This window comes from Babylonia areolata, chromosome 19 (assembly GCF_041734735.1).
Source record: "Babylonia areolata isolate BAREFJ2019XMU chromosome 19, ASM4173473v1, whole genome shotgun sequence".
NCBI lineage: Eukaryota > Metazoa > Mollusca > Gastropoda > Neogastropoda > Buccinidae > Babylonia > Babylonia areolata.
Genome location: NC_134894.1, coordinates 41,594,938 through 41,609,721, shown reverse-complemented (window position 1 = coordinate 41,609,721; position 14,784 = coordinate 41,594,938). Strand labels below are relative to the sequence as shown.

Below are 14,784 nucleotides of genomic sequence, written 5' to 3'. Positions count from 1 at the left end.
GGCCAGTCCTCTCTACTCCTCTATGCAGACCCCTCGGATGTCCAGTGGGTGTCTCAATGATCCAACCTTTAGCTTCCGTCGTCAGAATTGTGGTATTCTTTGTCAACATTCACCTCTTCAGTGTAAGAGCCTTCCGCTTGTAATATTTTGATGGTGGTACTTGGGGAGAAACGCTGTTAACGTCGTCTCTTTCGCCGTTCGTATGGAGAGAGTTAACACAGCCTCTCCCTTGTAGCCCAACCATTGCAGCTGTTTAGAAATGTCGACATGAAAGAACGCTAAGCCACCCCGTAGAAAAACAAAATTCCTCATTTTAAGGCAGTGAACCACAAACTTGTGGAACTAACAATCGCAAAGCTCCTCCTTCGACCCCCTGCCCCCCGCCGACCCCCCTCCGCACCCCCCTCACGCCCCTACCACCCACCACTGAACCCGCCATCTTTCCCCACGCCTCTCCCGCTGCTCTTCATTCACCCTGCAACAAACAGTGTTCCACATCTTTTTTTTTTTTTCTGAAGAGCTGTCACTGTGATACGTTTGTTTGGAGCATCAATTTATCTCTCTCACTAATGGTCGAGGAGGAAGGGTACCCTACCCACAATGTTGAAGAAAAATGTTTAAAACCCCTTGACTGCCATAAACGTATTACGTACGTGCATAGTGACGTCACTGATGACGTCATCAGAAAAAGGGAAATAGCTCTGGAAGGCTGAAAATTCACACGGTTCGTCTAGAGTAGTATATCTCCAGAACATTTTCTCAGTTTTAGGCTGATTGTTTTGGATGATGTTTTATGACCTGAAACACCACTTTCTGTTGTTTTCCCCCTGGCACTGAAGGCGTATTATAAATTAGTGATATTAGTTAAAGGCCCCATAGCCCTTTACGGTCATCGGGGCGGTGAATTCATATCCACTGTGTCCAGGGCTCGGCACAGGAAGACGGTGAATTCATATCCACTGTGTCTAGGGCTCGGCACAGGAAGGCGGTGAATTCATATCCACTGTGTCTAGGGCTCGGCACAGGAAGGCGGTGAATTCATATCCACTGTGTCCAGGGCTCGGCACAGGAAGGCAGTGAATTCATATCCACTGTGTCTAGGGCTCGGCACAGGAAGGCAGTGATTTCATATCCACTGTGTCTAGGGCTCGGCACAGGAAGGCGGTGAATTCATATCCACTGTCTGGGGCTCGGCACAGGAAGGCGGTGAATTCATATCCACTGTGTCTAGGGCTTGGCACAGGAAGGCAGTGATTTCATATCCACTGTGTCTAGGGCTCGGAACAGGAAGGCGGTGAATTCATATCCACTGTGTCCAGGGCTCGGCACAGGAAAGCAGTGAATTCATATCCACTGTGTCCAGGGCTCGGCACAGGAAGGCGGTGAATTCATATCCACTGTGTCTAGGGCTCGGCACAGGAAAGCGGTCAATTCATATCCACTGTGTCCAGGGCTCGGCACAGGAAGGCAGTGAATTCATATCCACTGTGTCTAGGGCTCGGCACAGGAAAGCGGTGAATTCATATCCACTGTGTCCAGGGCTCGGCACAGGAAAGCAGTGAATTCATATCCACTGTGTCCAGGGCTCGGCACAGGAAGGCGGTGAATTCATATCCACTGTGTCTAGGGCTCGGCACAGGAAAGCGGTCAATTCATATCTACTGTGTCCAGGGCTCGGGACAGGAAGGCAGTGAATTCATATCCACTGTGTCTAGGGCTCGGCACAGGAAAGCAGTCAATTCATATCCACTGTGTCCAGGGCTCGGCACAGGAAGGCGGTGAATTCATATCCACTGTGTCTAGGGCTCGGCACAGGAAAGCGGTCAATTCATATCTACTGTGTCCAGGGCTCGGGACAGGAAGGCAGTGAATTCATATCCACTGTGTCTAGGGCTCGGCACAGGAAAGCAGTGAATTCATATCCACTGTGTCCAGGGCTCGGCACAGGAAGGCGGTGAATTCATATCCACTGTGTCTAGGGCTCGGCACAGGAAGGCGGTGAATTCATATCCACTGTGTCTAGGGCTCGGCACAGGAAGGCAGTGATTTCATATCCACTGTGTCTAGGGCTCGGCACAGGAAGGGGTGAATAAACATCTACTGTGTCTAGGGCTCGGCACAGGAAGGAGGTGAATTCACATCCAGTGTCTGGGGCTCTGTACAGGAAGGAAGTGAATTCACATCCACTGGGTCCAGGGCTCGGCACAGGAAGGCGGTGAATTCACATCCACTGTGTCTGGGGCTCAGCACAGGAAGGCGGTGAATTTATATAGACTGTGTCTAGGGCTCTGCACAGGAAGACGGTGAATTCACATCCATTGTGTCTTGGGCTCGGCACAGGAAGGCAGTGAATTCATATCCATATCAAACACCATGCCGAAACGGGAATCGAACCTTGATCAGTGAACTGGGTCAGAAGTCCAACGCCTGGCCGACGTTGCCGCGGCGCCTCCTAAGAATCAACAATGTTTTCTGTTGCGGCACATATTGTCGCCCTGCACATACTGTCACCGGCGAAAATATGTGTAGACACTTACTGAACATATTATCGCCCCCTATCAACTCTTCCACAGATTACTTTCTAGCCACCTTTACATTTATCTGATGAACTTGATCCAGCAGTCAACTGTTCATCTTCAATTGATATTGTTCATTAGTTGCATGAGTGCGCAATCTGGAGGCAGACAGACCAATGTTTAATCAACTACACTGAAGACATCGGGGAAACAACAAAATAAACAAAGAAAAAAGTTACTCATATGAGGATGCAGAGGCAAAACTTCTTTAATACATTGAATAATGAGAAATCTGAGACGTGTGTGTGTGTTGTGTGTGTGTGTGTGTGCGTGCGTGCGTGCGTGCGCGTGCGTGCGTGCGTGCGTGTGTGTGTGTGTGTGTGTGTGTGTGTGTGTGTGTGTGTGTGTGTGTGTGTGTGTGTGTGTGTGTGTGTGAGACAGAGACAGAGACAGACAGCGAAGCGGTGTAAGAAAGCAAGGAAACTCTTCACAATCCTTTTGAAGTTTAGTTGCCTCAATATGCGTTCAGGCAGAAAGGGAGATAATGATGTAAAACTTTGTTGATATTCTCCCTTGTCCTTCACTTGTTCTGTGTTACCTCCCTGTTGGTTTGTTTCTGTTTTCGTTTATGTCAATCTCCCGCCTATATGCTGCTTTTTTTCCCTGCTTGGCTTTTATTCTCTCTTTTTGTTTTTCTCCTTTACTGGTAGGAGAAATAAACAACAAGGCAAAGAAATGACCTGAAGGAAGGGACATAAGCTTTGAATTATACTTTGATTTATTTCATCAGAGAGAAGTTTACCAGAAGAAAGAAGGACGCCAAGAAGACAAGAATACAAGACGTCCATCATTTCATTCTTTAATCTGTTTATTGTTTATAGAAACGTCTAACGTTTTTTGTCTTTTTAATCTGTTTGTTGTCTATGAACAAACAACAGCAACAAACAAACAAACAATGAATGATTTAGATTTTTTTTTTTAAATCACAGAATGACAGAATGCATATTATAGCATGTGCATCAGGAAAATTAAGTTTATTTGCGATGATTCGCTTTGTTTATTCTTAAGAGCACTTCTCGTGGGGGGAGGGGGGGGGGTTGGGGGGGGGGGGGCGGATGGAAATCACGGAGCTTTTAATGGGGGGGGGGGGGGGGGGGGGTCAGCGGATGGAAATCACGGAGCTTTTAATGGGGGGGGGGGGGGGGGGGGCGGATGGAAATCACAGAGCTTTTAATGGGGGAGGGGGGGCGGATGGAAATCACGGAGCTTTTAATGGGGGGGGGAGGGGGGGAGGGGGGGGGGGGGCGGATGGAACTCACAGAGCTTTTAACAGCACTCCTCCTCCAGTGGACTTGGGGTCTGGGCCTGCTTCTTCCACTGGGTCCACATCCATCCGGCTGCCTTCATCTCGTTCTTCTCTCTCCCTCCCTCCCTCCCTGTGTGTGTGTGTGTGTGTGTGTGTGTGTGTGTGTGTGTGTGTGTGTGTGTGTGTGTGTGTGTGTGTGTGTGTGTGTGTGCGCGCGCGAGTGTGTGTGTGTGTGTGTGTGTGTGTGTGTGTGTGTGCGCGCGCGCGAGTGTGTGTGTGTGTGTGTGTGTGTGTGTGTGTGTGTGTGTTAGCATGCATCTTCTCTACGCCTGTCTTGTTCAGCCAACACACTTTTCTCTTCCCTTGAGGGATCCAGATTCAGTGCCTGTCCTGTGATGTTATTATGTGGAGGTTTGCGCTGTGTGTGGCCGACCCAGCACATTGCATTGAACTTGATTTCCTTGTGTGTTTTTTTGTTTGTTTTTGTTCTTGATATTTCCTTTCCTCGTTTGATTTTAATGTTTGCACATGTTGAACAATGAATTGGGTTTTTTTCTTTCTATACATATGTGTGGACAATAAACCAGTTTTGATTAATGGAGATCTCGTTGCTTCCTCCTTTCCCCACAGGTTGGCGTCCTGATATTGTTTCTGTCATCTGGTTTGTAAAGGATGTGTATGAACGAGGGTGCAAGAATCAGTTTATTCATTGTTTTACACAAAGATACAAACACTAGAGTTTGATTAAAAAAAAAATTCAGAAAATCCATGCAACAGAAGCGCATATCAACACCGACAGTGTCTTAGTTTTTGATACCAGTTCATTGCGGTGAAAGAATTGTCAAACATCATGGACTTTCATATAACTTCATTAAAAAACAACAACAACAAACAAACAAAAAACAACTACGCCAAAACAAACACCTGTTTTGTCGCTAACGAGCTGCATTCAATCCGTTGTTTTACTCTGGTGAGTTATCCACACGAATGGACACACACAGACACACACACACACACACACACACACACACACACACACACACACACACACACACACACACACACACACACACACACACACACACACACACAGACGCACAGATACACACATGTTCAGAATGGTTTAGATGGCTTGTTGTATCCATTGAGTTATCACTTCGGTTTCAGAAATACATATAAACAAATGGTGACTGCTGGACCTTTCAAAACGAAGTTAAAATGGTAAAAAATGGTTTAAAATCAAAGGTGCCATAAGATAAAGATAAAAACGACGTTACGAGTCATAAACTCTTTGTCAAGTGAAGAGGTGAAGAAGTGTTGGCAGGTCTCAGCAGCCTGTACTGAAGAGGTGAGTACACATCTCAATGGCTGGGAACTTCTGCTCTGCTCACTGTGTTGTTTATGACTCGAAACGTCGTTTTTTATCTTCATGTTAAGGTACCTTTGATTTTAAACCATTTTTACCGTTTTAACCCCAGAAATACATAATATATACGTCCTGGTCCACAGGAAGCAGGCACAGTCACAACACAGAGGCGAGGAGTTGATGCTGTGTTGTTGTTTTTGTTGTTTTTAATTTGATACATTAATCCAGTTACTGTTCTCATTTTCCTTTGTCATGTGTGCACTTCTTACCATCATTACGTATGTATGTATGTATGTAGGTAGGTAGGTAGGTAGGTAGGTAGGTCGGTAAATAGGTAGGTAGGTAGGAAGTAGGTAGCTAGTTAGGTAGGTTTGTGTGTTTGTTTATTTGTATGTCATAATATAAAATATGTAGGAAGTAGGTAGCTAGTTCGGTAGGTTTGTGTGTTTGTTTATTTGTATGTCATAATATAAAATATGTAGGAAGTAGGTAGCTAGTTCGGTAGATTTGTGTGTTTGTTTATTTGTATGTCATAATATAAAATATGAATAAAATGTTTGAAAAAAACTCACCCTAGCAAACAAACAAAGAAACAAAGAAACAAAAAACGGCTGAGAAGTAGCTGTGGACGGGGAATGTGGGTGGAACTCGGGGAGGGGTGACAGAGAAGAATTCAAATGGCTTCAGTCCATTTCGCGCCTGGCCCATTCGCGCTTTGAAGCTAAGGCAGCTCCGATCTGTCCTATATGTTTCACTGTCGGTCCAGTTCGTCAGGTGACGCATCTGGTGTCAGATCTGTTGGCATCTGGAGTTCTTTATCTTGTCTGTTTTTTTCCCCTCCATCTACTCCCACCAGCCCCCCTTACTTTTCCTTCACTGGCTAAAGAAAAGGCAAGAAAGGCCTCAATGAATCAAAAACACAAAGGAAAATCCCAACCCATAAAAAAACAGCCCCCAAAAAACACACACCAAAAAAACACCCAACAACAGACAAAATGTAAATGAAGAAGAACGAAGAGGAAGAACAACAACAAATTATTAACCTCATCATTTGCAGTAAAGCGTGTCACAAACTTATATATACTTATTGACTACCCATTAACCCTTCTGGCATACAGGGCAGCAACGAAGAACCGTCACTCTTGCCTGATTTGGGCCAACCTCTACATGGTACCGCAGGTGTGTTTCATAGTCTACAGTTCTTTGACAGTTCTGCGTCAGCTGTTCTTTGGCCCTCATCTCTTGTGTCCACCTTCTGGTGTCCAGTGAAGCGCTGTCTGGGTGGTGTTACCCTGCCCTCTTCGCTTGACGAGTCTAATCCATTTCCACCGCCTATTCATGATAATGTTCTCCGTGTTCTCTTGCATGCTTTTATCAAAATTGTCTCTGACAATAATTTTCAGCCATTTTCTTGAGATACGTGACTCGCCCTCTGTCTAATGTACATCCACACACACACACACACACACACACACACACACACTGGTCAGGTCCAACGTTGGATTCCAAAGAAAAGTGCGAACAGATTAAGCAGGATCGTCTCTCCAGTTTATTTACGACTTCACTTTCACAGAATGCCATTTTCACCACGAAGTGATACGTGTACGTGACGATAACATCGGAGAGGGTTGGCGAGGGGTGTGAGGGGGCGAGGGGGTGGGGGGTGGTGGTGAGTGACAGGCGCGAAGATAGGGCTGTCGGTCAGAGAGAAGAGTCAACGGCTTCAGTCCATTTCACGCCTGACCGGCTCGACTTTGATGTTGAGGTAACGTGGCCGTGCCTGCGTCAGTACCGGTCCCTTTCATCAGGTGATGTGTCTGCTGTCTGATCGGGGCCAGGCTGCTGGGTTTATCTCTCTTTTTTTTCTGATAAGTGAGAGTCTGAGAGTCAAGCTACGCGTGACCAGGCATGACTGCTGTCCTGTTCTCTCTGTGTGTGACTGTGACTTGCGGTTCGTAACGAGATTGTGTGTTTAACCCCTGTACTGCTACACTACCCCGAAAACGGAGTATGGCTGCCTACATGGCGGGGTAAAAACGGTTATACACGTAAAAGCCCACTTGTGTACATACGAGTGAACGTGGGAGTTGCAGCCCATGATAGAAGAAGAAGAAGAAGAAGAAGAAGAAGAAGAAGAAGAAGAAGAAGATTGCTACAGTTAGTGACCTACAGGTAGCAAAGACTAGGAAGCGAGAGAATCTGAGCACACGGAATCGAATTCCACAGTCGCTAGTATTTTCTCCTTCTCCACTGCGCCTTTAGTGGTGTCGTCGGGACGTTAGTCATTCGGATGAGACGATAAACCGATGTCTCGTTTGCAGTATGCATTTAGCGCATGCAAAAGAACCCAATCCACTGCAACCAAAAAAGGTCGTCCCTCGCAAAACTCAGTAGATAAACTCACTTTGTTAGGGAAACAAATACACTTTCAGGCAGAAAAAAACCCCAGAAGAATTAAAAAGGTGCTGCTGTACTGTAGCGGTACGTTCTCCCTTGAGAAAGCAGCCCGAAGTTCACACAGGGACATCTGTTGTGATAAAGTGTAAAACAATGCAGTACAATACAATACAATACAATACAATACAATACGAACCATCGTAAAATGAGGTCTGTGTAGCATGAGTTTGAAAATCTGCTATCATCATTTTTCATGCACATATCAATGGTGTCATTGATTTTGCTGAACAAAAGTAATGCAGTCCCAAGAAGACGAAGTCCAGATTAATGGTGGTGACTGACATCCTCACCTGTAAGCTGTCTTATCTCAGTGAGGTGACAGCCTTCATTTAGGAGCGTACTCATCAGCAAGCAACAGTCAATGGGTTAATGATCACTTGCGTTGACCGGACTAAGTTTCCGTTCCTTTTTTGAGTTACTTTCGTGTGACGTGTTTTTTTCTTCTTTTGTCTGTCTCTCCCTTCATCCTGGTTGTGATCACCTTTTGACTGCCACAGCCGTAGTACATACGGTCATTAGTGACGTCAATGATGATATCATTAAAGGAAGGGAAGTAACTCTGGAAGGTGAACATTCACACAGTTGATCTGGAGTGGTATGTCTCCAGGATAGTTTCTCAATTTCGGGCTGATTATTCAGGATATTGATTGACTTGAAGCACCTCTTTCATCCCCAGCAGTCAAAAGGTCCACTGCACTTATTTTCGTCCGGATCGAAAGGTGATCACAGACACAATCTGAAACTGCAGCATTCGTTCACTTGATATCTTCCACTGGTTACACTGACACAAATAGGTATACTTAACTCCTGAAGTACTGATTCTCTCTGTGGTTAAGGAACTCAATATCAAAGTGAAGCAAGCAATTTACATTGAAGGTAACAACGCAAAAGGCACGTTATTTTTTATTTTATCCCCTGGGCAATGGAGTGTTGGCCCACTGGTAACGCGTCCGCATAGGAAGCTAGAGAATCTGAGCGCGCTGGTTCGAATCCCACACTCACCAGAAGTTTTGTCCCTCTCCTCTCTAGACTTTGAGAGCTGGTCTGTGCACTTGTCATTCGGATGAGACGATAAACAGAGGTCCCGTGTGCAGCATACAATTAGCGCACGTAAAAATCTGAAGACAAACCCACTCTAATGGTAAAACAATGCACTTTCGCAAAGAAAAAAAAAGCATAACATGGCTGCCTCTGAAGCGACTTGCTCTTTCCTGGGAAAGCAGTCTGGATTTCACACAGAGAAATGTGTGACAAAAAGTATTACAATATAATACAATACAGTAAAATACAACACAACACAACATAACACACTACGATACAATGCAATACAATACCATACAAGAACTGTTTAAACAAGTTGTTTTTAATCGACTTGTACCATTGCAGTGGATCGGATCGGAAGAACTAATCTATGTCCCACTGTTTCCACTCTCCCTGGTATGCCTCAACATCCAGCTTGAACGTGGCTTTCTCAAATACAACAGTAATTGGCCCTTTGGAAAGCAGGCGCATTGGCAGAGCTGGTCAGACGTCGGATTTATGACCCAGTGTTCACAAGTGCTCAGGGTTCGGGGCCCCGGTTCGGCATGGTGTTTTGTCCTTAGGAAAGGCACTTTACTTCGATTTTCCTCTCACTCTGTGTCTCTGTTTGTCTCTACCCCAACCGCCATCCCCCCCCCCCAACCCCCCTCTCTCTCTGTGTCTCTCTCTCTCGCGCGCGCGTGTGTGTTCTGGTAGAGAGGGATAATCATCATCAATTCTACGAAGATTTATTTCGCTTCTTCCAGTGCTTGGAAATGATGAACATCGTCATAATTGTCACGTCTGTCGTTGTCGTGATAAAACTGTCGAATACGAGGACAGAAATGATTATGATGATGAAAATATAATGATTACCACACACATCCAACCCAACTGTCACCCCCACTCCCACCCCTAAACCCCTCCAGCAACACACACAGGCCAATGCAAAACCACAATACGTATTGGATAATATTCTGAACTTATTTTTTCGTATTGGAAAAAAATGACAAGGTAAATACAAAACGAAGCACCGAATCATTACAACGTCAGATTTTCCCGAAATTAACTGCCCGTTCTGTCACAGCGCTAAATTATTATCAGATTATGTGGTGAAAGATTGACGATAATTATATAATTTTTTTATCATGGAAAAAAAAATTGCAGCAAGCTGCCAGAATAGTGCCCAAATCACAGGCCTTGCGCTTGCTCGCTTGTTTATTTGTTTACGTCTTTTGTTGCACTTGTTTGTTTATTTATTTGTGTGTTTGTTTATTTCATTTGTCTGTTTGTTTCCTTTGATTATTTGTTTGTTTGTTTTGGATTTCTTTCCTTTAGTGGCCGGCCTTTCACAGATCAGTTTACAATTGAGAAATCGTGTTCTCCCTCTCTCTCTCTCTCTTCCACTCCCCCCCCCCCCCCTTCTTTTTTCTCTGTATTTATCTTTCTCCTTCTCTCCCCTCTCTTTTTCTTTGTATCTCTCTTGCTTTCTCTCTCTCTCTCTCTCTCTCCCTCCCTTCTCTCTGTTTCTCTGTCTCAATATCTCCCTCTCTCGTCTCAACCTCCCTTTAGATTTGACCCGTCTTTATTTGATTACATCCACTGAAAAAAACAACAACGTCTCTATGTTTATTATCGCGCGAACACACACACACACACACACACACACACACACACACACACACTCTCTCTCTCTCTCTCTCTCTCACACACACACACACACACACACACAACCCCCCCCCTCTCCCCACCACACACACGCACGCACGAACACACACACACAAACACACACACACACACACAAACGAATGCGTCTTAGAAGCGCGTTGATCCTACCGCAGCGCACTTCGTTCGCCCTTTATATGATTGTGATACAGCTGGTCAGTGTATCTTCCTGTTAACTGCACGCACTCCCCCCAGCTTCCCGTCACCGTGTCTCCAAGATTGTCTTTTATCAACCCGTCTCTATCATGATACATATCCACACACTTGGCAAGCAAGCGCATGCACGCGCGCAACCAAGTAAGCACGCACCGTTCTCGTAGATGAATGCACGTTCACATGCACACAGACACAGACACACAGTCTCACAAGTGACACAGAGAGACGCAGAGACAGAGACAGAGAGGAACAAAGACAGAGAGCGATTGAGAACAGGGGCACAGTGTAATTCACCCGAGGAGAGGACAGAGAGAGAGAGAGAGAGAGAGAGAGAGAGACAGAGACAGAGACAGAGACAGAGACAGAGAGAGACAAAGACAGAGAGCGAGAGAGAACAGGGGCACAGTGTAACTCACCCGAGGAGAGGACAGACAGACAGACAGACATACATAGCTAGAGAGAGAAAAAAAAACAACAACAGAGAGAGACTAAGAGAGAGAGAGAGAGAGAGAGAGAGAGAGAGAGAGAGAGAGAGAGAGAGAGAGAGAGATAGAAACAGAGAGAGACAGAGAGACAGAGACAGACAGAGAGACAAAGACAGAGAGCAAGAGAGAACAGGGGCACAGTATAACTCACCCGAGGACAGGACAGACAGACAGACATAGCTAGAGAGAGACAGAGAGAGAAAGAGAGATAGAGAAACAGCGAGAGAAACAGAAACAGATACAGAGACAAAGAGGGACAGAGACAGAGGGTGAGAGTGTAACTCACCCGATGAGAGGACAGACAGACAGACAGACAGACATACATAGCTAGAGAGAGAGAGAGAGAGAGAGACAGAGAGAGAGAGAGAGAGACAGAGAGAGAGAGAAAAAGAGAGACAGAGAGAGACAAAGACAGAGAGCGAGAGAGAACACAGACAGACAGATATAGCCAAAGAGAGACAGAGAGAGAAAGAGAGATAGAGAAACAACGAGAGAAACAGAAACAGATGCAGAGACAAAGAGGGACAGAGACAGAGGGTGAGAGTGTAACTCACCCGATGAGAGGACAGACAGACAGACAGACATAGCTAGAGAGAGAGAGAGAGAGAGAGAGAGAGAGAGAGAGAGAGAGAGAAACAGAGAGAGACAGAGAGAGAAAGAGAAACAGAGAGACACAGAGAGAAAAAGACAGAGAGAGACAAAGACAGAGAGCGAGAGAGAACAGGGGCACAGTGTAACTCACCCGAGGACAGGACAGACAGACAGATATAGCCAAAGAGAGACAGAGAGAGAAAGAGAGATAGAGAAACAGCGAGAGAAACAGAAACAGATACAGAGACAAATAGGGACAGAGGGTGAGAGTGTAACACCCGAGGAGAGGACAGACAGACAGACAGACAGACATACATAGCTAGAGAGAGAGAGAGAGAGAGACAGAGAGAGAGAGAGAGAGAGACAGAGATAGAGAGAAAAAGAGAGACAGAGAGAGACAAAGACAGAGAGCGAGAGAGAACACAGACAGACAGATATAGCCAAAGAGAGACAGAGAGAGAAAGAGAGATAGAGAAACAGCGAGAGAAACAGAAACAGATGCAGAGACAAAGAGGGACAGAGGGTGAGAGTGTAACTCACCCGATGAGAGGACAGACAGACAGACATACATAGCTAGAGAGAGAGAGAGAGAGAGAGAGAGCGAGAGAGAGAGAGAGAGAGAGAGAGAGAAAGAGAAACAGAGAGAGACAGAGAGAAAAAGAGAGACAGAGAAAAACAAAGACAGAGAGCGAGAGAGAACAGGGGCACAGTGTAACTCACCCGAGGACAGGACAGACAGACAGACATAGCTAGAGAGGGACAGAGAGAGAAAGAGAGATAGAGAAACAGCGAGAGAAACAGACACAGATACAGAGACAAAGAGGGACAGAGACAGAGGGTGAGAGTGTAACTCACCCGATGAGAGGACAGACAGACAGACAGACAGACATAGCTAGAGAGAGAGAGAGAGAAACAGAGAGAGCCACAGAGAGAAAGAGAGACGGAGACATACAGAGAGGCACAGAAAGAGAAAGAGAGACAGAGACAGACAGAAACACACACACACACACACACACACACACACACACACACACAAACACATACACACACACACACACACACACACACACACACACACACACACACACATACACACAGAAAGAGAGACAGAGACAGAGAGTGTAACTCACCCAAGGAGAGGATGACAACAGCAAGGAAGAACTCCGTCAGTCCCCGTACCTCCATCTTTGTGAACGCTGTCTGCTTGTCACCATTTTGTCCTCACCATCTTCCTCACCCCACCGTCCTCATCGCTCCATCTCTGACGTCAATGTCTCACTTTCAGCTCTGGTGGTCGTTGCATCGTGACGTCAGAGGCACCAGTCCTGACCGATGTCGTCAGCTGCCCGCCATCTTTCTTACGTCAGCACTAATCAGTTTTGTGTTTGTTGGGGGGGAAAAATCTCACAGTCAAAATTGTCCACGTAGTGTGTAAAGTTGCAGTCAAAGAGTGATGACCGTGTCACTGGGTGAGAAACGTGTCACTGTTGTTAAAGTTGTTGAAAGACACGGCCCTGTTTATCGCAAGAACACAAGGGCAGGCATTTCAATGGATAGTGTTTTTTTCATGTTCAAAGGTTCATTCGTTTATGTTCATTTTGCACATGAGCAATGTTTCTAGACCACACTTTTTTTTTCTTTCTGGGTAACGAACATAGTAGCAACACCATACCATAAATGACGTCATGTGACCACCTATATGTCTGTAACAAGGATCACTGATGTCGATGACATTTCGTCAGTGCCTGGGAAACGATGACACAGTTGATTCTTCTTTGTTGTGTGGCGATGGTAATGAAATGACAGATCGATACTTTTCAATCGTTTGGTGTTGCAAGAGAAAAGACAACAGTCTGGGACAAGTCAGTAGAGCACAAGATATCAGTTCCACAGTATGATCTGCAGACAAGTTCTTAATCTAAGTGTCTCCAATGCTTGTTTCCTAGAAGGTTTACACTGAACAGATCTGTATATATTATACGTTGGTCAGCTTAGGAGTGTTGATTGTTCGTACTGTTTTCACTTCTGACCTGATCAGTTTACACAGACTGATAGTTGTATAGTGGCGGTCTTATCTAGTGCTGCTTTTATCAGAATGTTTGTAATGTGGGCAAAGTTTAATGGAGTGCTAATTATTTTGACAGACTGTTAATCGCGTAAACATGATGCTTCGATCGAGTCAGATGGCTTTATTTTCTCATTCACTGACGGTGGTAAGTTTATGACTGGATATTTTTTTCACCAAAAGTCATCGGTCATCCTCCGAAAAAAACAAGAAACAAAAAACACACACATGAGTATCTCTCAGACCTCAGAGATAACCGACCGTATGTTACTGAATATATCTCTCCGTTGTAAGTCCAATCCTTGATGTCTTCTGTCCAAAGACACTGGCACAATCACAGTTGACCAAGAAGGATTATTGTGTCTGGCGAGGTCGATGCATGACCAACACAAATTCTTTTTTCTTTACAGCGCAGACATATGAATGACGATATCAGTGTACTATTGCAACTGTTTGCGATTCATTCATAGCATCAGATCAAGCTCCGCTTTTTGGCGCAGTCACAGTACCCACGGACGTATATATCAAACATTGAGCTAAATGTGTGGTTCTCCTTTCAAGTCGAATGAATCTATCCTGACTGACGGCTGAATGGACTTCATAGTCGCTGAGTGATGCTTTGTTTTGTTGTTGGCACCGTTCATCAACCGTGAAATGTATTAATTTTTCCCTCTTGTCCGTTCACTGGATTTCCTGTAAAAAGAAAAAAAAATGAAAGGATGAGATTAAACACACACACACACACACACACACACACACACACACACACACACACAGATTCTTTGGTACAGTCAGATGATAAAATATGACTCCATGACACATATCACACGCGTTAACTTCGTTAAAAAAAAACAAAAAAAACCGAAGAAAAAAATCAGACGAATTGGTGACAAGACCTCTTCTCCTTCTTTTTTTCTTTTTCTTTTTTTAGCTTATGTCAAAAGCACATTAGAAATTTGCACAAAAGAATGAAACAAAAATCAACAAGAAACACAACAACTACAAAGCCAAAACAACAAGTACCACAAACAAGATGAAAAAAAAGAGGATGAGAGAGGGAGAATTTATATTGCTGATATAATGTTTATATTATAAAG

At 44.9% G+C, this 14,784-nt stretch overlaps 1 protein-coding gene across 1 annotated transcript in view; it reads right to left on the bottom strand.

The window, feature by feature from the left end:
- Nucleotides 1-12,873, bottom strand: part of LOC143294171 (neuronal acetylcholine receptor subunit alpha-10-like) — a 128,687-nt gene extending 115,814 nt beyond the window's left edge. The window contains exon 1 of the mRNA XM_076605602.1: nt 12,753-12,873. Coding sequence (XP_076461717.1) covers nt 12,753-12,807 — 55 coding nt within the window. The 5' untranslated portion in view covers nt 12,808-12,873. The remainder of the gene's footprint in view (nt 1-12,752) is intronic.
- Nucleotides 12,874-14,784: the final 1,911 nt, after the last annotated feature.